Genomic DNA, 21,789 nt, shown 5'->3' with positions numbered 1-21,789 from the left:
GGATCTCAAAATACACCCCACCATCCAATATTGATGGCCCACTTTATGTAGACTCAGTTTTCAGTCTTTTTTTTATTTAGGGCCAGGCTATATAGATACCGATCTTCCTCACTCTGTTACAGTATCACAAAGCACTGGTACCTATTACAGTGCAATTCCAGTTTGGGGTATTAACGTCATAGGCCAGCTTAGTTGATCAGAGGCAGCTCCTGATTGGCTGACTAGGCCGATGTCATTTCCCAAACCTGAAAGTACAGCCGGAACCAAAGCTCTGTAAAACCCTCAGTGACAGAGGACCAAGGAAGGAAAGGGAGTATGTATGTGTTTATAATTTCTTTTTAGCTACCTGACCCCAATGGAAAAAAAATATTGCTGCCCAAACAACCCATTGTAAAAAAAAATCCAGGATGGGAAAACTTACCGAATTTTTCACTCCATAAGATGCACTTTTTCTCCCCCGAAAGGGGGAAGGAAATGTCTGTGCTTCATATGGAGCGAATGTGTGTGTGCCAAAGTGCAGGGAAGGATGCAGAGGGGAGGCTGCTGAAGTGGTAAGCTTACCTGCCATGCTGCATAATGGAGTCTTATGGAGGAGCATGTGACACACACGTCACTCCCCTGCGCCCAGCTTAACCCTACGGAGGAAGAAGATACAATACACTCAATTATGCAGACGGCAGAACAGGGCAGCGGTACCGGTAAGCAACTACAAGGGTCGTCCTGCTGGCCACAAGGGGGGGTCGTCCTGCTGGCCACAAGGGGGTCGTCCTGCTGGCCCTACTAGATTTACATTTTAGACTTAGGGTGTATTCACACGCAAAGTATCCTGTGCAGGATTTGACGCTGCTGTGTTCAGTCAATTAGTTTGCGTTGACCTCTGTAGCTTCACATATGCTCTGTATACACTGTGAATACACCCTAAGGACCTTTTCACATGTACAGTATCCTGACAATATTTGATGCAAAGGATTTGAAGCTGCAGATCTGATGTGATGTTCAATCATAGTTTACAATATCAAATATGTGCAGGATACTGTATGTGTGAATAGACCCTAATAGAGCATTCCAGGAAGTAACTTCTCTAGAATTGTACTCAAGTTGGTGCTGACACACTAAGCACAATTACAGGTAAGTTACTCCCCAGAATACCAAATTTGAAAAGCACTCCCAGCTAAACTTATTCTGTTGCTTATCCTAGCCATCTGTATGGTTTACAGTATAATGTAGTTTCTGTACTGATGCCTTTGTTTGCTGGTTGATGGCTGGCTTCTGATCCTGACCTGGATATGTGATTTGCAAACACTCGCTGAAATTTTCAGAGCTGTACAGCAAGGTCTTACTGCTATTCAGGGCTTGTAACTCATTGCAAGTTTTGATCCAGGTTAGGTGTAGACTAGAACTGATAACTGGTTCATAAAGGCATAGAGAAAGAAACTACTATATTGTGCATCATAGAGGTGGCTATACAGGCCATAACATTTTTCTGGTACTAACTCTTTGGGATTTCATTTGTGCGCTTTTAGAAAAAAAAATTATCCTGAATTCATAGTATCAAACTGTCAAAACAAGTGCTAATTTCATTGGCTTTATAGTATTTATATATTGACAGGCCTTTCTTTCCTGTAGGGTGGCAATGCAATTCACAAAATCCTGTAATACATACATTTTTCACAAATGTTACCTTTCCAAAGGACCTTGATATACTGATGATTCTTATTGCTTGTTTGCAGAATTCAAACGTTGAAAATTTGCCCCCACACATAATTCGCCAGGTTTACAAAGAGGTCTCTACTTTGACATCTGACCCTCCAGAAGGCATAAAGATCATTCCCAATGAAGAGGATATAACAGATGTACAAGTTAGCATTGAAGGACCAGGTACGTGTTGCATACTAAGAATATCCTCCAAAGCAGGAAAAACATTGTCTAATGTAGGCTGAAGGGGTGGTGTGATACTTTTTAGACTGCAATGTGATTGGAATCCTATGGGTCCCATAGGACCCAATACAGAACTTAGGGAGTGGGCGGTTATTAGTCTTGGGCAGTTGGTTACAGAACATACAGTAGATCCATAGATCACAGAACATCTGTTTAAACCCCAAGAATGTCCAGGAAAAGTAATCTAGAGGAGAGATTCCACCTCAGACACATTGGGGTTACTAGCAAGTGAAGGAAAGATAGGAACTATTCTTGCAATTCACAGGTCCAAACAAGAGGAAGAAAGCATTTAAAAGTGAGAAACTGATTCACTCTGCAATTGAGCTTTTAGAGCTTTGTTTGCCAATCAGTGTGCCTCCAGTTGTTGCAGAACTACAACACCCACCCAGCATCCTGGGAGTTGTAGTTTTGCAACAGCTGGATGTACCCTGATTGGCAAACAATGCTCTAAAACTCAATTGCAGGGTGGATCAGACTCTTTCCAAGGCTTACCTGACTAGAGGCAAGTCTCATCTTAAGATCAAGGATCACTTAACTGGAGTAGTTTCTTCCCCATGGGCAGAAAGCATCTTCCTCGGTTGAGCAGATTTGTATATCGCAACTTTTTTGTATAGACACCTTTAAGATCAGAAGAGAATCTGAGCCCTAATTGATTGATATACAGTACAGACCAAAAGTTTGGACACACCTTCTCATTCAGAGTTTTCTTTATTTTTATGACTATGAAAATTGTAGATTCACACTGAAGGCATCAAAACTATGAATTAACACATGTGGAATTATATACATAACAAAAAAGTGTGAAACTGAAAATGTCATATTCTAGGTTCTTCAAAGTAGCCACCTTTTGCTTTGATTACTGCTTTGCACGCTCTTGGCATTCTCTTGTTGAGCTTCAAGAGATAGTCACCTGAAATGGTTTTCACTTCACAGGTGTGCATGTGTGGAAGAGGTGGTGTGATGGTGTGGGGGTGCTTTGCTGGTGACACTGTTGGGGATTTATACAAAATTGAAGGCATACTGAACCAGCATGGCTACCACAGCATCTTGCAGCGGCATGCTATTCCATCTGGTTTGTGTTTAGTTGGACCATCTATTTTTCAACAGGACAATGACCCCAAACACATCTCCAGGCTGTGTAAGGGCTATTTGACCAAGGAGAGTGATGGGGTGCTGCGCCAGATGACCTGGCCTCCAGTCACCGGACCTGAACCCAATCAAGATGGTTTGGGGTGAGCTGGACCGCAGAGTGAAGGCAAAAGGGCCAACAAGTGCTAAGCATCTCTGGGAACTCCTTCAAGACTGTTGGAAGACCATTTCAGGTGACTACCTCTTGAAGCTCAACAAGAGAATGCCAAGAATGTGCAAAGAAGTAATCAAAGCAAAAGGTGGCTACTTTGAAGAACCTAGAATGACATATTTTCAGTTGTTTCACACTTTTTTATGTCTATAATTCCACATGTGTTAACTCATAGTTTTGATGGCTTCAGTGTGAATCTTCAATTTTCATAGTCATGAAAATAAAGAACTCTGAATGAGGTGTTTCCAAACTTTTGGTCTGTACTGTGTGTGTGTATATGTGTGTGTGTATATATATATATATATATATATATATATATATATATCTATATATATCTCTCAAACCATATAGGGTGACTGATGGCCCTCCCTCTGTTTCGGTGTGTGTATGCATAAGGCTGTCTGTTGTCCACAAGGTAGTCAGGCCTCTCCTAGGAGTCCTGTCAGAATTTACTCTTTTTACTTAAAAATCCTGTTCCAAATTATACAAACCTCTCAGAGCTCAGATTATCACATTTGCTGTAGATGTTTTTTTCTGCTAATAACATTTCACCTATTCAGGATGGATACAGTGGGGCAAAAAACTATTAGGTCAGCCACCAATTGTGCAAGTTCTCCCACTTAAAAAAAGATGAGGCCTGTAATTTTCATCATAGGTATACTTCAACTATGAGAGACATAATGAGAAAAAAATCCATAATATCAGTCAGATTTTTAAAGAATTTATTTGCAAATTATGGTAGAAAAATAAGTATTTGGTCAATAACAAAAGTTTATCTCAATACTTTGTTATATACCATTTGTTGGCAATGACATTTTCTGTAAAGTCTTCACAAGGTTTTCACACACTGTTGCTGGTATTTCTTAGTTGCTCTTCATTGGGGAACACAGATACTGATGGGTATATGCTCTTGCCACTAGGAGGTGCTGACACTAGGAAAAAGTCGCTCCTCCCTTGCAGTATATACCCGCCCACTGGAAGTGAGTTAATCCTAGTCCTTCTCCATGGACGGGGCTTATTCCGGGAGCTCAGTTTGTGGGCCTTGGTTGTTTCTGCCAGGGATCTCTGCCGCATGGCTTATGGTCAAGTGGGTTCAGTCTCTGGACTGATTCCCTTTCTCTGGTGGTTGTTTTTTCCAACCCTAGGGGACTGCTTTGGTATGTCCCATCAGTATCTGTGTCCCCCAATGAAGAGCGACCAAGAAAGGGAGTTTTTTTTTTTTAACTCACCGTAAACTTTCTTGTAGCCTTCATTGGGGGACACCGCAACCACCCATTTCTTTTATGTCCGGATAATCTGTTCCGTTCACTGGGTTTTTATCCGTCGGACATTTATTTGTTGGCTTCTCCTACTGCTTTGTGACTAAACAGATTACCTCACTTCCAGTGGGCGAGTATATCCTTCCAGGGAGGAGCCTACATTTTTTTCCCCTAGTGTCAGTGCCTCCTAGTGGCAAGAATATATAACCATCAGTATTGGTGTCCCACAATGAAAGCTACAAGAAAGAGATTTTATGGGGAGTGCAAAAAATATCCTTTTTGGCCATGCAGATCTCCTCTAGAGTAATGATGTTTTGGGGCTGTTGCTGTGCAACATGGACTTTCAACTCCCTCCAAATGTTTTCTATGGGGTTGAGATTTTGAGACTTGCTAGGCCACTCTAGGACCCTGAAATGCTTCTTACAAAGCCACTCCTTCGTTGCCCGGGCAGTGTGTTTGGAATCATTGTCATGCTGAAAGACCCAGCCAATCATCTTCTAATGGAAGGAGGTTTTGGCTCAAAATCGCACTATATATGGCCCCATTCATTCTTTCCTTTACACGGATTAGTCGTCCTGGTCCCTTAGCAGAAAAAACGGCCCCAAATCGTGATGTTTCCACCCCCATGCTTCACTGTAGGTATGTGTTCTTTGGGTGCAACTTGGCATTCTTTCTCCTCCAAACACGTAGAGTTGAGTTTTTACCAAAATGTTCTATTTTGGTTTCATCTGACCATATGACATTCTCCCAATCCTCTTCTGGATCATCAAAATGCTCTCTAGCAAACTTCAGATGGGCCGTACATGTATTGGCTTAAGCAGGGGGCACATCTGGCACTGCATGATTTGAGTCCCTGGCGGCGTAGTGTGTTACTGATGGTAGCCTTTGTTACTTTGGTCCCAGCTCTCTGAGGGTCATTCACCAGGTCCCCTGTGTGGTTCTGGGATTTTTGCTCACCATTCTTGTGATCATTTTGACACCATGGGGTGAGATCTTGCGTGGAGCCCCAGATTAGAGATTATCAGTGGTTTTGTAGGTCTTTAATTTTCTAATAATTGCTCCCAGTGTTGATTTCTTCACACCAAGCTGCTTGCCTATTGCAGATTCAGTCTTCCCAGCCTGGTGCAGGTCTACAATTTTGTTTCTGGTGTCCTTTGACAGCTTTGGTCTTGGCCATAGTGGAGTTTGGAGTGTGACTGTTTGAAGTTGTGGACAGGTGAACTTATACTGAAGTTCAAACAGGTGCCATTAATACAGGTAAGGGTGGGTTCACACTACGTTTTCTCCCATACGGGAGCGCATACGGCAGGGGGGAGCTAAAACCTTGCGCTCCCGTTTGTCACCGTATGCGCTCCCGTATGTCATTCATTTCAATGAGCCGGCCGGAGTGAAACGTTCGGTCCGGTCGGCTCATTTTTGCGCCGTATGCGCTTTTAAAACCGGACCTAAAACCGTGGTTGACCACAGTTTTAGGTCCGGTTGTAAAAGCGCATACGGCGCAAAAATGAGCCGACCGGACCGAACGTTTCACTCCGGCCGGCTCATTGAAATGAATGACATACGGGAGCGCGAGGTTTTAGCTCCCCCCTGCCGTATGCGCTCCCGTATGGGAGAAAACGTAGTGTGAACCCAGCCTTACAAGTGGAGGACAGAGGAGACTCTTAGGGTAGAGTAAGAGGAATTTACTCGAGTAATTCCTCTTGAATTCTTTGCTCAGAAATAACATCTGTTTTTGCCATTGATTACAATGTATTTTACTCTGCACTGTTCACACTGCGTAAATTCTGCCACGGAATTCAGTTCTGCTAGAAGAAAGAACATGTTCAGTCATGCAGGATATGCGAGCAGAAGTCCATTGAAATCAATGGTAAAAAAATTGTAAAATTTCCACTCAATAGTATTTGTGTGGAATTCTGCGCTAAATCTTAAAATAGTCAGCCTGATTTGGCCCTTCCACTCACGCACGGAAATTCTGTGCGAATTTCCTCGCAAATTGAAAAGACTTCATTCCGGACGTAAATTTTCAGTTTGCATTCCTCAGTGTGAACATACCCTTAAATGGGGACTCTAGTGGAAAACATTTATTTTTTTAAATAAACTAGTGCCAAAAAGTTAGATGCCAAAAAGTTAAACAGATTTGTAAATTACTTCTATTTAAAAAAAAAATCTTAATCCTTCCAGTACTTATCTGCTGTATACTACAGAGGAAATTCTTTTCTTTTTGGATTACTTTTCTGTCCACAGTGCTCTCTGCTAACACCTCTGTCCATTTTAGGAACTGCCCAGAGCAGCATATGTTTACTGTGGGTATTTTCTCCTGCTCTGGACAGTCCCTGACATGGACAGAGGAGTCAGCAGAGAGCACCGTGGACAGAAAAAAGAAATCCCCCCCCCCCCCCCCCCCCCCAAGAAAAATCTCCTCTGTAGTATACAGTAGCTAATAAGTAGTTTTTTTTATAGAAGTAGTTTACCAATCTGTAACCCTTTAACTCCTTAAGGACCACGGACGTATGAGTATGTCCCTGGGTCTTAAGGGCCAGGGACGTACTTATACGTCCCAGCGAATTTCGCATCCCACCGCGCTGGTTGCGAACCGAACGCCTGCTGAAATCATTCAGCAGGCGTCCCAGGCAAACGCCGAGGGGGGTTCCCAGGACCCCCACATGTCGACGATCGCCGCAAATCGCAAGTGAATTCACACTTGCGATTACGGGTCTATGGTGACCCGGAATATAAGGGGGATCGCGGGTGTCTAAGACACCCACAATCCCCCTGAAGAGATAGGAGTGAGGTGGCAGGGGTGCCACCCCTCCTATCCCTGCTATTGGTGGTCTATACGCGACCACCAATAGCAGATCGGGGGCGGGGGGGTTAACTTTCATTTTCCCCCAGTTCTGCCCACCCACAATAGGCGGGGCAGAACGGGGAAATGACAGAGGACCGGCGCCGGAGTCCACTTAGCGATCTGCGGAGGCTGCGGGCAACGACCGGCGTCGGAGATCGGCGGGCGGTGATGTCGTGCAGCAAGCTCCCTGGATCCGACTGAAGCCGGTAAGTTGCCTAGCAACATCTGGAGGGCTACAATCCGAGACCACTATATAGTGGTCTCTATACTGTAGCACTCCAGATGTTTAAAAACTACAACTCCCAGCATGCCCAGACAGCTGTTTGGGCATGCTGGGAGTTATAGTTTTGCAACAGCTGGAGGGCTACAGTTTGAGACCACTATATGGTCTCTGAACTATCTTGCAAAACTACAACTCCTAGCATGCCCACACAACTGTTTGCTGTCTGGGCATGCTGAGATTTGTAGTTTTGTAGCATCTGGAGGGCCACAGTGGTCTCTATACTGTAGCTCTCCAGATGTTGCAAAACTGAAAATCCCAGCATGCTGGGAGTTGTAGTTGCGATCCCTCCAACTGTTGCATAACTAAATCTCCCAGCATGCCCTTCGGTGATCAGTACATCCTGGGAGTTGTAGTTTTGCAACAGCTGGATGCACACTGGTTGGAAAATATTGAGTTAGATAACAGAACCTAACTGAAGGTTTTCCAACCAGTGTGCCTCCAGCTGTTGAAAAAGTACAACTCCCAGCATGCACGGTCTCAGTACATGCTGGGAGTTGTAGTTTTGAAACAGCTGGAGGTTTGTCCCCCCATGTGAACGTACAGGGTACACTCACACGGGCAAGCTTACAGTAAGTTTTCAAGTATGAGCTGCGGCAAATTTTTCGCCACAGCGCAAACTCCTAGCCGGGAACTCACTGTAAACCTCCGCCAGTGTGAATGTACCCTAAAAATACTACACTAACACAAAATAAAGGGTAAAACACAACATATACACCCCTTACACTGTCCCCCCCCCCCCCCCAATAAAAATTAAAAACGTATTATACGGCAGTGTTTCCAAAACGGAGCCTCCAGCTGTTGCAAAACAACTCCCAGCATTTCTGGACAGCCACTGACTGTCCAGCCATGCTGGGAGTTTAGCAACAGCTGGAGGCACCCTGTTAGGGGTATTCTACGCCAGTGATTCGCAATGTCCACCCCTTTGCAATCCCTAATTTAGTCCTCAAATGCATATAGTGCTCTCTCACTTCGGAGCCCTGTCGTATTTCAAGGAAACAGTTTAGGGCCACATATGGGGTATCTCCGTACTCGGGAGAAATTACACTACAAATTTTGGGGGGCTTTTTCTCCTTTTACCCCTTATGAAAAGGAAAAGTTGGGGTCTACACCAGCCTGTTAGTGTAAAAAAAAAATTTTTTTTACACTAACATGCTGGTGTTGCCCTTTACTTTTTATTTTCACGAGGTAAAAAAAGACCCCAAAAATTTGTAATGCAATTTCTCCTGAGTACGGAAATACCCCATATGTGGGCGTAAAATGCTCTGCGGACGCACAAGGCTCAGGAGTGAGGGCGCACTATGTATATTTGAAGCCTAAATTGGTGATTTGCACAGGGGTGGCTAATTTTACAGCGGTTCTGACATAAACGCAAAAAAAATACCTAGGTGTGACCCCATTTTGGAAACTACACCCCTCACGGAATGTAACAAGGGTTATAGTGAGCATTAACACCCCACAGGTGCTTGACAAATTTTCTTTAAAGTTGGATGGGAAAATGAAAAAAATTATATTTTTTTCACTAAAATGCTGGTGTTAACCTAAATTTTTCATTTTCACAAGGGAAAATAGGAAAAAAGTCCTCCAAAACTTGTAACCCCATTTCTTCTGAGTAAGAAAATACCCCAAATGTGGATGTAAAGTGCTCGGCGGGTGAACTACAATGCTCAGAAGAGAGGGAGCGCCATTGGGATTTTGAAGAGAAAATGTGTCCAGAATTGAAGGCCACGTGTGTTTACAAAGCCCCCATAGTGCCAGAACAATGGACCCCCCCCCCCAACATGTGACCCCATTTTGTAAACTACACCCCACATGTAATGTAATAAGGAGTGCAGTGAGCATTTACGCCCCACAGGTGTCTGATTTTTGGAACAGTGGTCCGTGAAAATGAAAAATGTAATTTTTCATTTGCTCAGCTCACTGTTCCAAAGATCTGTCAAATGCCAGTGGGGTGTAAATACTCACTGCACCCCTTACTAAATTCTGTGAGGGCTGTAGTTTCCAAAATGGGGTCACATGTGGGGAGGTCCACTGTTCTGGCACCACGGGGGGGCTTTGTAAATGCACATGGCCCCTGACTACCATTCCAAACAAATTCACTCTTCAAAAGCTCAATGGTGCTCCTCCTCTTCTGAGCATTGTAGTTCGACCGCAGGGCACTTGACTTCCACACATGGGGTATTTCCATACTCAGAAGAAATGGGGTTACAAATTTTGGGGGGTATTTTCTGCAAATAACCCTTGCAAAAATGTGAAATTTGGGGGGAAACACACATTTTAGTGAACATTTTTTTTTTTTCCACTTATGCAAAAGTTGTGAAACACCTGTGGGGAATTAAGGCTCACTTTATTCCTTGTTGCGTTCCTCAAGGGGTCTAGTTTCCAAAATGGTATGCCATGTGTGTTTTTTTTTTTTTGCTGTTCTGGCACCATAGGGGCTTCCTAAATGCAACATGCCCCCCAAAAACTATTTCAGAAAAACGTACTCTCCAAAATCACCTTGTCGCTCCTTCCCTTCTGAGCCCTCTACTGCGCCCACCGAACACTTTACATGGACATATGAGGTATGTGCTTACTCGAGAGAAATTGGGCTACAAACACAAGTATAAATTTTCTCCTTTTACCCCTTGTAAAAATTAAAAAATTGGGTCTACAAGAACATGCAAGTGTAAAAAAATTAAGATTGTGAATTTTCTCCTTCACTTTGCTGCTATTCATGTGCTACACCTAAAGGGTTAAAAAGCTGACTGTCATTTTGAATACTTTGGGGGGTGCAGTTTTTATAATGGGGTCTTTTGTGGGGTATTTCTAATATGAAGACTAGAGATGAGCGAACTTACAGTAAATTCGATTTGTCAAGAACTTCTCGGCTCGGCAGTTGATGACTTTTCCTGCGTAAATTAGTTCAGCCTTCAGGTGCTCCGGTGGGCTGGAAAAGGTGGATACAGTCCCAGGAAAGAGTCTCCTAGGACTGTATCCACCTTTTCCAGCCCACGGGAGGACCTGAAAGCTGAACTAATTTATGCAGGATAAATCATCAACTGCCGAGAAGTTCGTGACGAATCGAATTTACTGTAAGTTCGCTCATCTCTAATGAAGACCCTTCAAATCCACTTCAAACCTGAACTGGTCCCTGAAAAATAGTGAGTTTGAAAATTTTGTGAAAAATTGGAAAATTGCTGCTGAACTTTGAAGCCCTCTGGTGTCTTCCAAAAGTAAAAACTCATCAATTTTATGATGCAAACATAAAGTAGACATATTGTATATGTGAATAAAAAAAATGTATTTGGAATATCCATTTTCCTTACAAGCAGAGAGCTTCAAAGTTAGAAAAATGCTAAATTTTGGGATTTTTCACCAAAAAAGGATGCAAGTTACCACAAACCATGTTAAAGTAGAATTTGTCACGAAAAAACAATCTCTGAATCAGAATGATAACTAAAAGCATTCCAGAGTTATTAATGTTTAAAGTGACAGTGGTCAGATGTGCAAAAAAGGCTCTGGTCCTAAGGTGTAAAATGGCCTGGTCCTTAAGGGGTTAAAGAAGTTGTTACAGGTCTGAGAGCCATTAATCTTGTTTGTAGCTGACCAAATACTTATTTTTCACCATCATTTGCAAATAAATTCTTTAAAAATCAGACAATGTGATTTTAAGGATTTTGTTTTCTCATTGTCTCTCATAGTTGAGGTATACCTATGATGAAAATTACAGGCCTCTCAGAATTGGTGGCTGAATAAATACTTTTTTGCCCCCACTGTAAGTGTGTGCATGCTGGGGCTCTGACAACTGATCCGATCCAATACCCTTTGGCTGCTCCTTCTCACTGTCATGCAATTGTAACAACTTTCTTTTCTTTTTAGAGGGGACTCCATACGCCGGAGGGATTTTTAGAATGAAGTTAATCTTGGGCAAAGACTTTCCAGCTGCTCCTCCCAAAGGATACTTCCTTACAAAAATATTTCATCCGAATGTTAGCAACAATGGTGAAATATGTGTTAATGTGTTAAAAAGAGATTGGAAAGCTGAACTTGGGATTAGACACGTATTATTGGTGAGTTACGGATTTATGCAACTGCGTCCACCAATAATCCGAGTAAAGGACTTGACATGCATAAAATTACCACCCAAAATAGACAAAAAAGGATGCAGTAGGGATGGAAAAAATAGAATTTAAGGAATTTTATATTTTTAAAATGAAATTTTTATAAATTTTAAACTGGGACCAATTTATGTGGATGAGCAAGGACTAGAGATGAGCGAACTTACAGTAAATTCGATTCGTCACGAACTTCTCGGCTCGGCAGTTGATGACTTTTCCTGCATAAACTAGTTCAGCCTTCAGGTGCTCCGGTGGGCTGGAAAAGGTGGATACATTCCTAAGAAAGAGTCTCCTAGGACTGTATCCACCTTTTCCAGCCCACGGGAGCTGAACTAATTTATGCAGGAAAAGTCATCAACTGCCGAGCCGAGAAGTTCGTGACGAATCGAATTTACTGTAAGTTCGCTCATCTCTAGCAGGGACCTAAAAACATAGGCAACAATATTCAAAATGTATAAAAGTGCCATTTAATTGTAAAAATAATGAACCTTTTTATTCGTAATGTATTTTAATGGTTTACATTTTTTAGGTAGTACTACTCCCAATATGGAACAGACTGTTCCTTGCTGGGACTAGTAGTACCTGTACTAATAGATCGCCCCGGGTGTCACCTCTGACATCTGTTGCGATCCTCCTATAAAAGCGGGCGGCATGGTCTGTGGGGTGTTAAGGCTCACTGTTACGTTCCTTGAGGGGGGTGGGTGTAGTTTCCAAAATAGTATGCCATTTTTGCTGTTCTGGCACCATAGGGGCTTCCTAAATGCAACATGCTCCCCAAAAACCATTTCAGCTAAATTCACTCTCCAAAATCCCATGGTCGCTCATTCCATTCTGAGCCCTCTTGTGCACCTAGATAACTTAGCCTAGCTGACACAATAAAAACCATTAACATGTTCTATGGCCGTTTCAAAAGTTTCGATTGGTGAAGGTGAGGGTTCAGACCCTGATCAATCACTAGAATATGTGAGGAGCAAGCACATGGTGCTTCTCTACCTGTGTACAGTGAGATCATCTGTCATATGAGCCGAACCTGGAAGAGAATGCGCCAAGCTTGCAGTTCTTCTGACTCATTCTACTGATCGGTTGGGCTAGAACAGTCAGTCATAGCTGAGGGGAGGGCCTGGGAAAGCACTGTAGAGTTCTTCAGCTCTTGTGGCGTTAACCTGAACACTATATTTAGCAAGTGGCAGGAGTGACCTCTAAGGAATGATTCCTTTCCTCCTCCCTGACATCTTTGAAGTTTTCAGCAGTTTCAAAGCCTTTTTTATTTTCCATTTTGTATATTGAGGTCCAGCTACTAGCTCAAGTATATGAAGTGGGCTCAAGACTCGAACACTCTCCATACCTGACGGTATGACCCAGCTGCATCAGTAGTTAATGAGTGCCACTAAGAAACAGTTATTAGTTCATTGGGGGTTCACGTCAGCACCCTAATGTTGCGGGAAGCCAATTAGCAAACATTACCAGCAGGTCACAGAAAAATCAATTCAGTGTATTTCAATAGTAATGCACTGATTTGAATAAACAAGCATTTCTTATAGAAGTACCCTAGGGGAGGTTAACCCTTTAAGGTTGCAGTGATTTTACATTTTTGCATGTTTTACTTTCCTCCTGACCTTTTATTTGCCATAATTCTTCAATTTTTCCACTAACATGACCAATTTAGGGCTTGTTTTATCCAGGACAAATAGTACTTAGTAATATTACTTATGTTACCACAATCTATGGATAAACACAATTTAGCTACTTTTGGGGATTTTCATTTTATGCAGTGCACTCTATGGTTAAACTGACATGTTATCTTTTTTTCTTTAGGTCAATACAATAAAAACAATACCTCATTTATATAGGGTTTATTTTAATACTTAAAAAATAACTTTTTGTAAAATTGATATACATAGAATTGTACTCTTCTGTCCTCTAATAACTTGGCTGTTATAGGGCTCATCTTTTATTTTTAGTGCTGTGATTTGTAGTTTTTTTTACCATTTTTGTTTAGATGGCACTTTCTGACCACTTTATTCTTTCTGCTTTTATGAAGTGACCAAAAATCGTTAGTTGTGGACTTAGATGTTTTTTACGTTTACACTATGCACTGTGGTTTTATTAAATGGGAAGGGGCTTATTTACATTAACGCTTTTATTTTTTTTTTCAAAGTAAAAATTTTTATTTTCAAAAATAGCATACAAGACACTAAAACAAAAAAAGCATCTTACAGGAAGAAAGAATGATATGAGTGACTCTCTTCGATGCGCTCGTGGGACGGCCAGTTCAATATCATAGAGGAGCTTCTTACAGCATGACAATGGTTATATTCAATATAACAATGCAATTCAGAGAGAACATGAGAAAAAAAAAAACAATAACTGGGATGTAAATCTCAATAAGGGTGTAGGCCAGGTGTAGGGAAGGGCCGTCAAGCTATGGAGGGTATAAGCACAGTCACACAGGTCAAGAGAGAAGAGAGGGAAGGGAAAGGGCAGATGGACCATAGTAGAACAAGAATGTGAGATGAATGTTAGAGGGAGAAGAAGGAATAGGGAAGCAGGCGAGCTAGAGAAGGACGTACCTCATGAGTCTGGCAGGACCGGCCACCTCCAGATCCGCGGCCACCAGGGTAGTACTGAAGAGATTGGCAGCTGAGCACAGATGTATCACATTATGCCTCCAAGTGAAAGGACTCAAATTCCCCAGATGACATAAAGGCAAGCCAAGGACCCCAGATATGCTGGTATTTGTCAATCTGCTGTTCCGAGACCGCCATCAGTTCCTCCATTCTACAAATATGTGATATTTCTTGGAGCAAGGACGAGAGGGTTGGAGGTCTGGGAGATCTCCATAGCCTGGGGATCACCGATCTGGCAGCCATCAACACGTAGTGTAGAAGGCGGGTCGAATGTTTAGGAAGCGATGGGGGTAGAATGGATAATAAAGTCAGTTCCGGGGTCTTGGGGAGTGTGTGGGAGGTTAGCTTGGACATGAGTTTCAAAGTGCCCGTCCAATAGGAGTCAAGTGATGGGCAGGTGAACCAAATATGGGTCATAGTACCTCTGTTGACTCCACATCTCCAACACATCTCCGAGACCCCAGGATATATATGGGCCAATAAGGATGGGACTCTATACCATCTGGTCAGCACTTTGTAGTTGGTCTCTTGCGTTCTACAGGAAATCGTCATTTTGTGACAAACTGACATTAAAGCTTTTATTGTAGTTACTATTCACTCTTAATCCCTTGGGGACTCGGGGTGATTTAACCCCTTCCCTAAGAAGTTTGAATCACCCCCCCCCCCCTTTTCCCATTAAAAAATAAAAAACTATGTAAATAAAAATATAAACATGTGAAGAGAAGATATCCAGCGCTTGACTCGGGAACATGTCTTTTATTATATAGCCAAGGTAGACCTACAGGTACACGGAGAAGTGACGCGTTTCGGCCTGTTATCAAGCCTGAGTCACGCCAAGTCCATGCGCCTGCTAAAAAGGGTGAGCTGATACGAACATTGCTCTACATAAACATATGTGGTATCACCACGTGCGTAAATGTTCGAACTATAAAAAGATATAGATAATTAAACCACACGGTAAATGGCGTACACATAAAGAAAAAATTCCAAAGTCCAAAATATTGTATTTTTTGGTAATTTTTTATACAATTATTTTTTTTATAAGTGATCAAAAAGTCCAATCAAAACAAAATAGTACTGATAAAAACTTCAGATCATGGTGCAAATATTAGCCCTCATACATCCCCGTATGCGGAAAAATTGAAAAGTTATAGGTGTCAGAAGCGGACATTTTTAAATGTATTAATTTTCGTGCATGTAGTTAGGATATTTTCCAGAAGTACGACAAAATCAAACCTATGTAAGTAGGGTATCAGTGTATGGACCTACAGAATAAAGTTAAGGTGTCATTCTTACTGAAAAATGCACTGCTTAGATAGAAACTGAAGCCCCCAAAATTTACACAATTTTTTTCAATTTAATTACACAATGATTTTTTTTTAGTTTTTTTGGTTTCGCCGTAGATTTGTGGGTAAATTGACTGTCATTACAAAGTAGAATTTGTGGTGGGAAAAAAAGCAATCATATGGGTCTGTAGGTGCAAAATTGGAAGGGTTATGATTTTTAAAAGGTGAGGAGGAAAAAACGAAAGTGAAATAAAGATTACATGCGCTCTTTTGATTGCAAACACTCTTCAATACATACATGCCATCGCATTGATCAGCGTTCAGCTCAGCCAGCCTGTACAAGAATGGCACAGAAGCAGGTGAGGGACTTCCAGCCTCTGTATTAGATGATCGGGACCCTGTGTTTGCACAGGGGATCAGCTGGCACCCTGAGATAACCAGCGTGTGTGTATATATATGTGTGTGTATATATATGTGTGTATATATATATATGTGTGTATATATATATATATATATATATATATATATATATACATATACACATACATATACATACACACATACATATACAGTCCCGTAGCGATAGGGGATTTAAAGCATAACTTTTTTACAGATATAAAAAAAATATATAAAATAAACATATATTTAGTACCACTGTGCAAAAATATCCGGACAATTGAAATATAAACTGCATAGTGAATGGCGCAATTGTAAAAATAAAAAAATACCAAATCCCAGAATTGTGGTCTTATCGCATCCCACAAAATGCAATCAAAGTCTGAATCTGTGTTTTATTTGTTTGAGTAGCTCTGCAAATCTAGCACATGAGTGCATGCATTTTTGTATGATGCTGAATATATTGCATGACTGCTTCTGAAATAAGTTTGTTACATATATATTTCTTTTTTTTTTCTTCTGAAAGACCATAAAGTGTTTGTTGATTCATCCGAACCCAGAATCAGCTCTAAATGAAGAAGCTGGTCGCCTCTTATTGGAGAACTATGAAGAGTATGCATCACGTGCAAGACTTATGACTGAAATTCATGCCCAGAGCTCCTCTTCTAGGGGAAAGGATGCAACAGACCCCTGCTCATCTGCATCAGCCATGTTTGGTGTTGGGGATGGACCCATGGCAAAGAAACATGCTGGAGACCGTGACAAGAAACTGGCAGCCAAAAAGAAAACAGACAAAAAGCGAGCTTTGAGGCGACTTTAAATGGAAGTGTTAGAGGAAGGTTGAGTGAACTTTTAGACCGAGTAGGGACTGTGCGAGGAAGTTTGGGGGGGGGGGGTTGGGGGGTAATAAATCTATAACCTGGTTTGTTTTCTCGTTTTTTTTTTACGTCTGCTTTTGTTAGTTTTTTTCCAATCTAAGTTATTTAAATTATAAATCTATTAAAATACTTTTTTTCGTAAAGAAATCAGATTTTGCTTCTAATCTTCTATTGGCAATTCTCCATATAAATTATTTAAAAAAAAAAAAAAAAGCTAAGGCTAGGTTTACACGGCTGTTTGCATCCGACCCATTAAGGTTCCGGGTTTTTTTTTTTTTGGCTGATCGGACCCTGAAACGGGTTGCATGCAAATGGCTACTGCCGCATTCAGATGGCCCCCATTCACGTGCATGAGGTCGTTGGTGACTCGCAAATTTTACAGGCTTTTTAGTGGTCAAAAAAAATTAGAGCTTGCACTGTCCTACGGCAATGGGAATGAGGCCTAAGTAAATCATGTGAAGTGTACTTAATTTTGTGGGTTGCTACGTTCATAGTGTTACCTCGCTTTTCATAAACGAAACAAATTTCAGATTAAGGAACAAATGGGAAGATTTATCAAAACCTGAGTACAGGACAAGTGGTTCAATTGCCCATAGCAGCCTATAAGATTGCTTCTTTAATTTTTCACAGGCCTCTATATAAATGAAAAAAAACTATCTAGCTGTTTTTGGCTGTAAAAAGGTGCAATTTTGTGATCTTGCGCAATATTTTTGCACCTTTTTGAAATTTTACGTTTTTGGAAAAACTGTCTGGGTTGCAGGCCTGTGCAGTTGCCCACGCAGTTGACTGTATTTATTAACTGTGCCTTTTGTTAAAAAGGCACCACATTTTTGCGCAAAAAAGGATAGGGGAAGTTTTTCAGGACTAGACTATGCTTTAAAGTCTTTGGGCCTTTTTGATAAATTTGGTGTACAACAGCAAAAAACTGCACAAAAAACACACAAAAAAGGACTTTGCACATAAAAAATCTCCCCCATAGTATTCAAATGTCAAATAGGCATATAAACAAGCAGAACAATCTATATAGGTTGTAAGTGAAACTACAGTACTGCATCCAAAACTAAATCTGTTCTTCCACTTTTAATGTGCCCTAAGTGTTCCAAGCTATCAGGTATGTGTGCAGAACAACTAGTACACATTAAAAGTGCAACTACTTTTGCAGACTGAGCAACTTGAGGCCAATTAATCAGATTTGGCTTCAGACTGCAGTATGGTAGTTTTGCTCACTTCTGGTCATAGTACACTGCTCAAAAAAATAAAGGGAACACTGTAATTTCAAGTCAAACACACTTCTGTGTAACCACACTGTCCACTCAGGAGGCAACACGGACCATCAATTTCACATGCTGTTGTGCAAATGGAACAGGTGGAAATTATAGGAAATTAGCAAGACACCCCCCAATAAAGGAGTGGTTTTGCAGGTGGTGACCACTTCTCAGTTCCTATGCTTCCTGGCTGTTTTTGTAACTTTTGAATGCTGGCGGTGCTTTCACTCTAGTGGTAGCATGTGATGGAGCCTACAACCCACACCAGTGGCTTAGGTAGTGCAGCTCATCCAGGATGGCACATCAATGAGAGCTGTGGCAAGGTGGTTTGCTATGTCTGTCAGCGTAGTGTCCAGAGCATGGAGGTGCCACCAGGAGGGCAACAACCCAGCAGCAGGACCGCTACCTCTGCCTTTGTGCAAAGAAGAGCACTGAGAGAGCCCTGTAAAATGACCTCCAGCAAGCCACACATGTGCATGTCCTCTCAAACGGTAAAACTCCATAAGGGCCCGACGTCCACAGGTGGGGTAGTGCTTACAGCCCAACACTGTGCAGGACGTTTGGCATTTGCCAGAGAATATAAGATTGGCAAATTCGCCACTGGCACTCTGTGCTCTTCACAGATGAAAGCAGATTCACACTGAGCACATGTGACAGTCTGGAGACGCCATGGAGGACGTTCTACTGCCTGCAACATCGACCAGTTTGGCGATGGGTCAGTAATGGTGTGGGGGTGGGATTTCTTTGGGCAGCTGCACAGCCCTCCATTTGCTTGCCAGAGGTAGCCTTGACTGCCATTAGGTACCGAGATGAGATCCTCAGACCCCTTGAGACCATATTCTGGTGTGGTTGGCCCTGGGTTCCTCCTAATGCAAGACAATGCTAGACCTCATGTGGCTGGAGTATCAGCAGCTCCTGCAAGAGGAAGGTATTGATGCTATCGACTGGCCCGCCTGTTCCCCAGACCTGAATCCAATTAAGCACATCTGGGACATCATGTCTCACTTCATCCACCAATGCCACCTTGCACCACAGACTGTCCAGGAGTTGGTGGTCTGGATGTTTTAGTCCCTCATCAGGAGCATGCCCAGGCATTGTAGGGAGGTAATGAGGGCATGTGGAGGCCATACACACTACTGAGCCTTGTTTTGAGGACATGACATCAATGTTGGATCAGCCTGTAGTGTGGTTTTCCACTTTGATTTTGTGTGACTCCCTATCCAGACCTCCATGGGTTGATAAATGTGATTTCCATTGATAATTTTTGAGTGATTTTGTAAGCACATTCAACTATGTAAAAGATGAAAGTATTTCATACGATTAGTTCATTCAGATCTAGGATGTGCCCTTTATTTTTTTGAGCAGTGTATATAGTTAATATAAAAAGTCTACACACCCTTTTAAAATGCCAGGTTCTTGTAATGTTAAAGAATGCGACAAAGATAAATCATGTCAGAAATGTTTCCACCTTTAGGGCCTATTCACACATGCATTTTCTGCAGCAAATTTGCTGTAGCTGATTTTGCTACCCATTGATGTCAATGGGCAGCACATTCTGCAGCAAAAATACACACGTGTTAACAGACCCATAGGGTACATTCAGACAAGCAGATCCGCAGCATAAATAATGCCACCGAAGGACCCCTACAGGGTGCTTTTAGATGTGCCTGCTCGGAGCGGCACTACGCCGCTACGAGCAGACACTGCTGTGATGCATCTTAAGTCATTGCACACCTGCAATCATTTAAAGTGACTTTAATTAATCAAAGTTCAGAATTAGATATACCATAGAATACAGCGGAGAAAGACATTACCAAGAACTATAATAAGCATAAAAAGGCCCTGATATATTGTTAGTCAGCCCTCATAAAGCAACAAACATATTAGCCAATAGGGAAACAAAGGGCTTGTTTCCCAACAAACACTAGATAAAACGTAACTTTTATTCTGTAGCTGGCTGAGTACCCGACGTTGCCCGGTTTTTCCTTCCTAATCCTTGTTGTGGAGGAAAATTAACAGAAGAATTTGACTTCATATCCCATCCTCATGTATTGTTGTCATATCCCAACCCCATATCTAATCCTCCTATCCGACCTCCTATCCCGTCCTCATATCCTGACCCGTAATATGTGTACCAGGTATTGAAATATCTCCAGCCGTACGGAAGTTATGTGGGAACATACATTTATTTGCCATTGATTTGCATGGGATTTTATACGAAAACCCCGACCCTCACAAATGGGGGTAGTTAAATTAACTATCCTATATTTTAAGTGGACATATAAGTAACATGTGACAAAGTATTATCGAAATATCTCCAGCCGTATGGAAGTTATTCAGTAACATATTTCCTACAGACTTGTATGGGACTTTAAACAAAGACTCCGATGCTGTCAAATGGGGGTGAGTAAGGGTTAAATCACCTATCCTATGTTTGTTGTTGACATATAAGTAACGTGTGCCAAGTTACGTAATATCTTTAGCCGTTTGGACCTGATGCTGGAACATACACACACACTGAGTTATTTATATATATATATATATATATATATATATATATATATACACATATAGAGAGAGAGAGATTACATTTTGACACTAGGACAAAATGAGAGAATTTTAAAATGTTACGAGTGTTTTTTTTTTTCCTGGCACTTGCCTTCAGCACATCATTGATGGGGCTGCAGTAGACAACAGCGGTCATGGTGCACATTGGCACTGATGACAGCTTAAGAGGTAGGTGGAGTGTCTGTAGAAGTTATTTCAGGGACTTAAGTAGCAAGCTTAAGGCAATGACCTACAAGGTAATATTTTCTGAAATGCCACCTGAGAGGCAGCGGGAGATTAGGGAGCTAAACAAGTGGCTCAAACTGGTGTAGGAAGAGCAGGTTTGGGTTAATGGAGAACTGAGCCGACTTTTCTGTTAGATACAGGATTTACAATAAGGATGGGCTTCACCTCAATGGGGAGGGGCTAGCTTTGCTCAGAAAGGGGGTGGAGTGTTTAAACCAGGCACAGGGGAAAGGGAAACTACAATATAGAAGGGGAAGACAGTTTAGAACAGGGGTGGGCAATTATTTTTTCCATGGGGCCACATGAGAAACTAAAAATATTGTGGAGGGCTGGGTAGTTCCCCCCCCCCCAGATTAGCATAGTTTCCCCCCAGATTAAGAGCATAGTTTCTCCCCCAGATTAGGGAGCATAGTTGTCCCCCAGATTAGGCAGCATAGTTGTCCCCCAGATTAGGGAGCATAGTTGTCCACCAGATTAGGGAGCATAGTTGTCCCCCCAGATTAGGGAGCATAGTTGTCCCCCCAGATTAGGGAGCATAGTTGTCCCCCCAGATTAGGGAGCATAGTTGTCCCCCCAGATTAGGCAGCATAGTTGTCCCCCCAGATTAGGCAGCATAGTTGTCCCCCAGATTAGGCAGCATAGTTGTCCCCCAGATTAGGCAGCATAGCTGTCCCCCAGATTAGGCAGCATAGCTGTCCCCTAGATTAGGCAGCATAGCTGTCCCCCAGATTAGGCAGCATAGTTGTCCCCCAGATTAGGAGCATAGATGTCCCCCAGATTAGGAGCATAGTTTTCCCCCAGATTAGGCAGCATAGTTTTCCC

General features: G+C 42.1%; 1 protein-coding gene across 2 annotated transcripts in view; it reads left to right on the top strand.

Moving 5' to 3' along the window:
* Positions 1 to 16,934, top strand: part of UBE2S (ubiquitin conjugating enzyme E2 S) — a 35,080-nt gene extending 18,146 nt beyond the window's left edge. Inside the window, exons 2-4 of one of the 2 annotated variants that reach the window (XM_056542060.1) lie at positions 1,731 to 1,878; positions 11,484 to 11,674; positions 16,558 to 16,934. In XM_056542060.1, the coding sequence (XP_056398035.1) occupies positions 1,731 to 1,878; positions 11,484 to 11,674; positions 16,558 to 16,851 (633 nt within the window). In that variant the 3' untranslated portion in view covers positions 16,852 to 16,934. The remainder of the gene's footprint in view (positions 1 to 1,730; positions 1,879 to 11,483; positions 11,675 to 16,557) is intronic. The other variant, XM_056542061.1, reaches the window with a different exon arrangement.
* The last annotated feature ends 4,855 nt before the right edge of the window (positions 16,935 to 21,789 follow it).

This window comes from Hyla sarda, chromosome 10, assembly GCF_029499605.1.
Source record: "Hyla sarda isolate aHylSar1 chromosome 10, aHylSar1.hap1, whole genome shotgun sequence".
Taxonomy (NCBI): domain Eukaryota; kingdom Metazoa; phylum Chordata; class Amphibia; order Anura; family Hylidae; genus Hyla; species Hyla sarda.
This window is presented reverse-complemented; position numbering and strand designations above follow the sequence as displayed.